Source organism: Fulmarus glacialis, unplaced genomic scaffold (genome assembly GCF_000690835.1).
Source record: "Fulmarus glacialis isolate BGI_N327 unplaced genomic scaffold, ASM69083v1 scaffold5470, whole genome shotgun sequence".
NCBI classification, from domain to species: domain Eukaryota; kingdom Metazoa; phylum Chordata; class Aves; order Procellariiformes; family Procellariidae; genus Fulmarus; species Fulmarus glacialis.
In genome coordinates this window covers 22,819-32,487 of record NW_009188223.1, presented here as the reverse complement: position 1 = coordinate 32,487, position 9,669 = coordinate 22,819, and the positions used below count along the sequence as shown (strand labels likewise).

Here is a 9,669-nt window from a genome sequence, read left to right as displayed (position 1 = left end):
CTCCAGGTGGCGAAGGGTCTTCTCCATGGCCCCCAGCTCCTGGCTGCCTCTCTGGGGTGCTGGCCTGGCCCCCCAGTGCCTCAGATGGTGCTGGGACCAAGGAGAGCAGCACCAGGAGGAGCACAGTGACCGTCAGTGCAGGGGTCTTCATCCTTGGGGCCTGGCTTCGCTTGGGGTCCTCCTACCCGGACGATGCTGTTGGAGGAAGGAGCAGAGGTGGAAGCTGCCTCTCTTCCCTACTGCTGGATCCAGCCAAAGCCATTTTTATAGCGCAGGGACTTACCCTGGGGGCACAGCCCTTTTCCCCCGCCCCTGCTGTGTCCCACCTCCCCGCTGGTGAGCAAACCCGGCTGCTCGCGTGGGCGCCCATCCCCCCTCCCTTGCACTCCCAAACACTCCAGCACACTTCTACCATAGCCACCCCGTCCCCGCTTCGTGACAGGTACGCGCGTGCCTGCGCACGGGCGTGCAGCGTCTCTCACTTGCGAGCACAGAGTCTTTTAGCTAAACAACACTTGCAAGCAAGGTCTTAGCACAGGGGGGCTGCCAGTAAATGTTTGTGCGTGGGAGAGGGAGAGGGGATGTATAAGATCAAAGCGGGATCTTTTGGCCTCTGAAAGGGCAGCCATTACGTTTTCATTTTGGTTTCCTAAGGAGGTAGTGCTGATGTGATACAGCTTTGTCAGTTCTCCAGCCCACCCCTCGTGCCTTCTCAGCTCTTCGCCCAGTTTTAGCCAAATCTGATGGACAGGCGGCAGGCCCCGGGGGGAAGAGTTGCTATGAGCCTGGTGAAAGTGGTCTGGGTAGAGGGAAGACACCCAATTGATGCCTCCATCCATTGCACTGGGAGCTCATTTCTTATTAAAGAGCAGAGCCCACACGGGAGAGTTGTGTTTGACCAAGCTTTGGTTGGCTTTTGTGTCGTGTTAGATACCAGTGATCTGCTCCTCAGTCAAGGGTCCTCGCCAGCGGGTGATCTCTGTGTGAAACGAAGGGTGAGTCTGTACTCTAGGCTTCCTATCCATCAAGTTCAAAAACCAGCCAGCACCAAGACCCAACTCCACTTAAAATTAGTTTTAATGAGTTTCAGTATTCACCAAACTGTTGACTGATTACCCACGGCGCCCGCAGTTGCATCCTGTGCACATCACGTGTTGGGAGAGGGGGTCATCCTTCCTCATGGCTTCCATGGCAGATGCCCTTGCTCCCCCATACTTGTCCATATTTGGCACCTCTCTTGGATGGCGAAGGGACGGCACCCTCCACCACATCACGGCCTCCCCGTCAGCACCTTCTTGCATGAAAGGCTGCAGTCACAGTCCTGAGCATCGCGAGTATCCCCTTCCCCTCAGCCCCACTTACTAGCAGGGAGGGTCACCCCCAGAGCCTTTTTCCACTGAGCTCTGGCTCCTCATCCACCAAAGGGCAACATTTGCACATGCAGGAAAGATGCTTTTCATTCAGAATTGTTCTGTGTACCTGCTGAGGAGGGACTGACAGCGCTGGCTTTAGACACAGCATTTGGGTAGGATGCAATTACCGCTTCCAGCCAGAAGATAGCTCTGAATTGAAGAGCTGGACAGAACAGGGCAGCAGTCACGCCACCGCAGCCGCCTCCGGCCGCTCCGAGGACAGATTTCCAGTGTGAAAAGGCGTCTGTGGTCCTGCCTGCTGCCCTGCATCATCCTGGTGGGAGGAAAGACTCTGGAGGGTGTAGTGACTGTTTTCGTGCCCGTGTAAAGCTGAGACAGTTCCCCCTGTCCCACCATGGCTTAAAAGTTAAAAAAGAAAACCATCCACCACAGCAGCCTCTTCTGCAGAGTTGCCAGCCCATTCCCCTGGGTGTGAGCAAAAGGAAGGCGGGAGACCACACAGGAGACCATGCAGGAGACCAGAGAGCTGATTTCTACACATCTGCTGCTATTATTTTCTGTATAGACAGTAAAGGTGTACCAGCAAAACATGGGTATTTTCATGCACAGCTGTTGTTAACGATGGAGTTGGACACTGCAATCCGTGGCAGCTGCTGTAAGGCTGTAAGGGAGAGGGAGGCTGTTTTGCAAATGCTGAAGCCTAGGTAGGAGCCCCCATCCCACCCTTTCCCAGACATCATTTTGTCATTTGCAATTGCATGGTGGGCGTTCCCCTGTGGACCAGGGATGAGTTCAGATGATCGCTGTCCTTCTTACCTCTGGTGTGGGAATGGCTCAGCAGCCTTGAGCCAGCAAGCATCCCCATGAGACCCACACAGAGGTCTCCTGCCACTGGCCCACTGCCATCCCCTGTTACTCCCCTTTCAGCCACCAATGGTCCTGCGTAAGACTGAAAAAACAGAGGCAGAGCTGGTGTCTTCCCATCCTTGAGTTTAGTCATGTGGGGCTAGAAGACATCTAGAGGACCTATCCCTGGGAGATAAGTTACACAACAGAAGAGTGAGAAGCTGATCTCCATAGCCAAGCTGGCTACGTTAGCTAATTGTCAAAAGGCTGTGGACCAGACTTAGCTTCTATAAAATTGATCTAAGTGTAGATGTCCTTGCTAATAAAGATGCTGGAGGGGTTAAAAGCAGAGGGATCACCATGCAGCTCTAGCCTGGACAGGGTCAAGGAGGCTCTGCTCTGTTCCTGGCTTTGCCGTGGACTCACTGTGAACCTGGCAGTCATTTGAGCTACACAGCTTGCGTGTCCACCTGCAAACAAGGGCTATGCTTCCCCTCCTCCCTGGAAACAATGTCATTATCCTGAGCTTCTGCAATGGTACCAGGAGACTTCTCGTTCTGGAGGGAAGGGAAGGTGTGACTGAATGTTTTGGTCCCAGCACACAGTGCTCTGTTAGGATCGTATGTCCAGCCAGCCACGAGTGGGAAGTTTTCTGTGTCAAGTACCCAGTGGTTTGCCAAGTGGTCAGAAATGGAGGCGTGGTGCTCCAGCTCTCCGATGTGTGTATGTGGGTGAGTGGGGTGTCTGCTCTTGACACTCCGGGCTGAGGAGGAAGGAAGCCCCAGGTGCAGATGAATGTGTGCAGGACAAGGGGCAGTCATCTTTTAAAGGCCACCAGCTTGGCCCCTGGTTACCCCGCTTTGATCAGTCTTGCCTGCTTTCTCCAGGGGCATTGGACTTCAGAGCAAGAAAGTGCGACGTTTGCTGTCTGGCTGGGGAAGACTGATGAGGTTGTCCTACAGTGTTATGTGCCTGCCAGCTGCACCTTGCCTCAAGTTGTGGTCCATGGGACCTCTTGGATATAAACCAGGAGTGAGCAGCAAGAGAGGATGTTGCTGCTGGGCCTACCTGAAAAGACACGGTCCTGAAAATCTGGGAGTCGGTGACAGAGGAGCTACCATGATAATGGACAGCAATGACACAAGGTGAAGGAAGGGAAAATTCCCTCAGGGGAAAATCTAGGAAGGACTGGAGGTTCAGGGAAGCAGAAGGTCTGAAAGACCAGAAACCAGCTTTTCTTTACAAAGAAGTAGTTCCCTAGGTTGGGGCCTCCTTCTCTGAGGGTTTACTCAAGACCAAAACAGATGAGTGTTCTCCTTAGAGGGGGAGATGAGATAAACTATCAACAGGCAGTAGACAGAAGAACCAAGCTGTAGTTGCTGTAACCCACCAAAAAAAAATCAAAAAGGAAACAACAGCAGACAAACATGAGTGTGAACAGTGCAATACAAATTGTCACCAACTGCACTCCATTTACACTTCACCTCTCAAAAGGTAGTGTGCGCCAAAGTCCTCTGGTCAGCAGCCAGCTTTTGAGCTCAAAGCTCAAAACACGGCCCAGTTCCTGGAAACAGCAGTGCTGGTAGTGCGAGAAGGTGATGGATGAGAAAGCCATGGTGGTCTAGTCCATCTTCCATACCTTCACCTCCGGCCAGCTCCTGCTCTTGACTTGCTCCTGGCTGACACTGGCAGTGCTGATTTCTGGAGAAATGGGCTCGTAGGAACGGAGAGACAAGCTTGCAGCAAGCAGACCCATCTGGACACAGGTATCTGTATCATGTTTAGCAAGCATCCCTGCAAGGATTCCTGCCATTAAGCTGTGGAGAGAAAGAAAGGCAGTTTTGAACACTGGGGAACAGCTTTGACGTTGAGAACATGGCCATTCGTTTGTAAGAGAATTCATTTGGACCCAAACCAACACTTGCAGAAGCAGAAGATGTCACACAGGAGGGGTGAAGTTATAATAAAAAGTTTTTGCTTTTTTATATTTGTTTTTAAATTTGAAGTAACAAATAGTGCTATTTAGTCACATTTTACCTGCTTCTCATCTGAGAAGTTGAGATAGTTTCCCACTCCACCACATCTTCTTTTCTCCCCAGTTTTCCAGGAAAGGCAGGAGAAAAGAAAGGAGTCTAAGAAGGGAAGAAGCTATTTTTCCCTTGCTCTCTAATTATTTTGTCGTTTCTCTGCTCCTTGTTGGTGCCTCGTTACATTCCCTCCTGTCCCCAAAGGGGTGGATGGACAGAGAGATAAAGTTTCCATATATATGTGGGAGGGGCAACAGACATAGCTGGAAAAAGAAATCCAAAGCTGAAATGGGATTTTTGTAAACTTTAGCTGTGGTTTTCCATTTGAGATTTCCCAGTAAAAATTATGTGAGTGCTTGGAACAACAGCGGTCACCCACGGGTCCTCACAAGGCACCGAGGAGGCCATCAGGAGAAGGGGATGACTTTGCCATCTCTCTGGCTTGCAGGGGAAGGCTCTGTTGAGGCACGGATATGTGCAGGGTGGTGTTTGTGATCGACTGGAAACAGCTACTGCTTATTCATAGCTAAATACAGTAATGATGCTCGGAAGCTAGGAAAGGACAAAGGAGAAGTGAAAGAGAAGGGAGAAGATAATGACATCTGAGAGGAAGAAGCAAGGACAGGAAAAAGTGGCAGCAGGGAGGATTAATGAGCAAATCTATGGGGAAAGGAAAAAGATCACTTTTTTTTTTGCACTCTGACTAATTACCTCAACATCTTTTTATCCATAACAAAGGCACAGAAGATTATGATTTTCATAAACCATTCAATCTCTCAACAGCTCCAGAGGTTCAGGGTAAATGTTTGGGGGAGCATCCCCTAGCAATGCTGGGTGCAGGCACGCGGTGTTATGTTGTCACGGCAGCCAGGTGCAAGGAGCAAACAGCCGCGGCTCCCTGCACGCACGCACGCACGGCTCCTTGGGCAGCGCCTATGGAGTTGCAGGAGAGCCGCAGGGTCGAAGCGAGGAGGCGTGAGGCGCCCCGCATCACTGTTTCTGGGTGCACAGCATCCCCCTGACCAGTGCTTCAGAAGTGCGGGGGGTTCATGGAGGCTGAGCCGTGAACCTGTTGTAACCTCGGGTTATACCCTGCTGCATAGTCCCTTGAAAATGCCGATAGGCTGGGCTCGGGCAACTTTACCAGTTCATATGCTGTGAAGATGGTATGGACGTCAATGTAGTGTCCCGGTATTTCCAGCCTGTTTTGGCACTCTTACTCTGTAGAACACGGAATTCTGCAGCCCAGTGGAGCAGCCAGGGTTACCAGGAAGGAAAACCCTGGATGAACAAGAGGACTGTGAAAATTCCCACATGGACGTGGGTACTCTGGGGAACAGGATTTCCAGACCAATATTACTTCGGGAATGGGAGCAGTAATGGGCCTCTAGCTTTCAGAGAGCTTTGGACGGAAGAACAAACTTCAAGTACTCCTGTGTAAGTCAGTGGAGTTGTTTGGCAGTGGCGCACTTTATCTCACCTTTGGTCTTCCCTTAAATTAAGCTTTTAAAAAGGGAAAGGAAACCCTAAAGAAGATATTTAGTTTACATTAGCCTCTAGAAAAAATTGTCCTGCAATAAAGGGTAATTGTGTACCGAGCAGATGGTGCAGAGAGGAGGCTGTGTCCCTGGAGGGACTGGCAGAGGTTGGGCACATCTGCTAGAAGTAGTGAGCAAAGCTGAGCTTTCCTTAGGACAGGCTGACCCCGCGAGGTTCCTCCCAGCCCCAATTCCTCTGCTGTTACACTCACTGCTCCGAACAACACTTTGGTCTTCTTTGGAAAAGACCACCTTGCAGTTGCAGTCAATTCATCTCAGAGGCGATTTGGGACACAAGGAGGGTGTCCCGGTGTTAAGTGCGTTAACTAGCTTGGCAAGAAGTTATTGACTGATTCTAACTCAAATATTGAGGACGCTGTAAGTTTCAAAAAGAAAGACTTTTCATTCTGCCCACTCATAAAAGAAAGAAGTGTTGCTATGTTGAGTTATTGGTAGGTAAGAGTAGAAAAATAAAAGGAAGTATCTGTCACATACAGACTTTTGGTCTGGCCCAAGGCAATGAAAGGCTAGAATCAATTATTGTAGTGTACAAAGCAAGAAGAAAAAAAACCTGACTACTACACATAGTTTGACAAGTTAACAAGGAGCATAATAAAATATTACTCTGACAGACTGAGAATTGATCAGTGGGGCTAGGAATAATACCTGTCATTTACTGCTCCTATGTACAGCGTTGTGTGAACAGCTAGGCGAATTATACAGCAGATTCTCTTGAAGCATGAGCTATTGCCAGAGGCAAACGCAGAACCTGATGAAATGCTTTTATAGGGTGAGTTTAGCTACTGACTGGCAGTCCCACCTCCACTGGAGAAGTGTGGAAGTAAAGTAGTTAGTTAGTAAGACAGCTTTGATGTAAGGTGGTTTACTTTGCTTTTAGCAGCTCAGCCCAGACTAATTCAGAACGACTAGATTGCCATGAAAGGCTTGGGTCTTAAAGAAAAGCAAAACTTATAATGGCAAGACTGGCTTCCAAGATGCTTAGGGGGACATTTTTAGCAGGCTTTGCAAGGACTCACAGTAACCAGTCCTGTTCTTCTGTCCTTAGCGTCTGTTCCTCAAGCAGCAGAATGTCGTTTGCCTTTGCAGTAGAATTTCAAAGAAATCCGATTACAGCCCTTCCACATTTAGCTGGAGAAGACAAACTAGTGAGCAATATACCTGTCGCCAGCACCTGAGACGTTGACTATCTCCTCCCTGCTGATGTGGATGGCGGGGTAGTGGGTGGCACAGAGGCTGGCAGCAGCAGACTGTGTGGGGAGAGAAGGGAAGTTAGTAAGGCCTGGTGTGGCTGATGCCATCCGCACCTGCATGGATGCCAAAAAAAGAAAAGGGGAGGGGGGGGGGGGGCAGTAATCTTTTTTTCACACTTTGAAAGAGATTCAGCGATTTAAATGAAGCTTCCTGAAAATGAAGCTTGCACTCATGAATATTCACAGTAAGCACATTTAAAACTAGCTGACTATAAACACTGCTGCTAGGAGCCAGCAGTATACGGACAGACAACTTGATTTTCTTTCAGAGCTGTGTATTCCACCCCCCGAACACATACATTTGCCAGCAGTGATGCCATGTTCCCCAGGACTGCTGCCATGCCACCAGAAATAGCAACGGTGCTATATGGTCCCAGAAAGAAGCAACTGAGAACTCAGAGGTGGTTTTCTGTGACCTTACCTGTTCGTGAGCTCCTGGACGAAGCGAGGTTCTCCCTCCCAGGCTCTTGCCACACAGGAGGACGCCGTGAGCACCGAGGGTCACCACCACACAGCGCAGGTGGGCCAGCAAAGGGCGGGCCAGGGCCATTGCAGTCTGGACAATATCCTCCAACCTGGACGGCAGCTCTTTAGAGAGCGGGGAGGAAAAACTGTGGTATAACTTTAAAGGTCCTCAACTGGCCTTTTTGTGGGCTGGCAGCCTATTTATGAGCACCACTACTACTATTTATGAGCACTACCATTTATGAGCACTTCTGAAATGTGGTTGATATACATTTTTTTCTTTAAACCACGGGAAACATGGAATTCTCCAACATTAGACTTCCATACAGTACCTCTGTCCTATGCTAAGGAAACCACCCCTCATGGGACTAAACACGTGCCTGTGGAGATCAAAAAACTGTCGTGAAGCATGTCTTAATGCCGTTGGATTTCCACCTGCATGTGGTGGGGTATTTCATTTCTACAAAGAACGGTACTGTTAGGACAGGTGCCCTCAGAGCATCATGCTTCAGAGACGTGTTACAAACCAGAGATTTTTCCTGTTTAGCTGATGAAATGAGGCAAATGGGATCTCTGGTTTTGGACAAGGAGCCATCCAGGCCTACTGTGCTCTTTGATAGACCATCAGTCTGGCCTGGGCCGTACAACCCACGCAGAGAAGGCTGGAAGGTGGAAGACATCAAGAGTGCTTATGAATCCCCATTGTGTTATAATCCAATTTGCTTGAAATGGAAGCTGGAGCAGCAATGCTCTTCTTCAGAATCTAGGTTATCTAAAAGTGTGACTGACCCTTCTGAATATTCAATACCTGCTGGCAGAGGGTTCCCGAGGGTCCGATTTATTGCTCTTAGCTCTTGCAGGTTGGGGGAAATGTATGAGAGCACTTTCCAGCTGTCCGAGAGGAATGGCTTAGAGGCCTTGTTCTCATCTGTTGGCTCATAGCACACTTCAAAACAACATTGCAATTGGTTAGTTAATTAATTAATTAGTGGTTCATCTCTACATCAGAGCAGGATGCAGTGTAGAAAGCTTAGCGCGATCTGCACAACTGGGGTTATACATGTAATCTATTAGAAACTTAAATACTATTTCCCCCATGCTGGGGATAAGGTCTCCCAAGATTTCCTTCCCGGTGCTCAGTAATGACACCGTTGCTTTTGGCTTTGGAGTGATATAATCAGACCTCAGGTTTGTTACTCCTCTTAGCTGGTTTTGGAGCCTCTGTCAGGTTTTAAGAACATTGTTTCCTTCTTCAGGATTTGCTTTTAAAAATGAAGGCATAATTCCAAAGGTTTAGGAAGCCTTGTGAAAGGTCCCCAGCATACCAGGGGAGGGAGGTACGTGTTTTATCGGAAGTGGGAGAGAAATCCTCTCAAAAGATGCTTTAGCACTTATTCTGAGAAGCAAACTATATTGCTGCTCAAACTGGCAGAAGCACAGACATTTGTGCTTGCCTTGAGATTAAAGTCAAAGAGAGCAGCTTTTCCTGGCTTTTTGGCAGTGCCCAAGGGCTATAGCACCTACACCGCAGGAAATTTGATTTAGCTGCAGAATGAGAAAAACTCCAAGAAAGCAGAAATGTTTCATCCATTTGAAACAGAGCAGTAGTGTATAGAAAGGAGCGCTGAATAACACAGCATGTCAGACAATAACTGGGTACCTCCAGCAAGCAGCAGTGGAGAGCTCTCAGGGTGTGCGGAGTGTCTTGGCACACACACTGTTAGGAGCTACAGGGCCAGGGCTGGGTGAGTTCTCCTTACCTGCTAGCTGATGCTCTCTAGCTAGTTGGCAGACATACTGAATAGTGGAAAGAGGCACATTTCCATCAATGCAAACTAGCGGGGCCTGGCACAGGTTCTCCTTGAACTGGGACACCTAGTGAAAATCCAGGACACAGAGTAGAGGCAGCTTGAGTCATTGCAGAGGGACAAAATGATTGCTAGTCAGACTCGGGATGTAGGATTTTCACTCGTATTGCAGCCCTTAGGTGCAGGCATGAACTTAAAAGAGTGATTCCTTAAGGAAAATGGATTTTTCCATTTGCATCATCTCCTCCCCTTCTTCTCCTTCCCCTGCTCCCTATCATCAGGAGCCGGACTCAACTCGCAGGGCCCCTCCAGCAGAAAAAGGTAGTTGCTGGTCCTCACTA

At 49.1% G+C, this 9,669-nt stretch overlaps 1 protein-coding gene across 1 annotated transcript in view; it reads right to left on the bottom strand.

The window, feature by feature from the left end:
• Positions 1 to 3,742: 3,742 nt before the first annotated feature.
• LOC104076748 (pseudouridine-metabolizing bifunctional protein C1861.05-like) overlaps positions 3,743 to 9,669 on the bottom strand; it is a 22,931-nt gene continuing 17,004 nt past the window's right edge. Inside the window, exons 14-18 of the mRNA XM_009577733.1 lie at positions 9,281 to 9,395; positions 8,329 to 8,466; positions 7,477 to 7,643; positions 6,964 to 7,052; positions 3,743 to 4,036 (exon numbers count right to left, since the gene is read on the bottom strand). Coding sequence (XP_009576028.1) covers positions 3,841 to 4,036; positions 6,964 to 7,052; positions 7,477 to 7,643; positions 8,329 to 8,466; positions 9,281 to 9,395 — 705 coding nt within the window. The 3' untranslated portion in view covers positions 3,743 to 3,840. The remainder of the gene's footprint in view (positions 4,037 to 6,963; positions 7,053 to 7,476; positions 7,644 to 8,328; positions 8,467 to 9,280; positions 9,396 to 9,669) is intronic.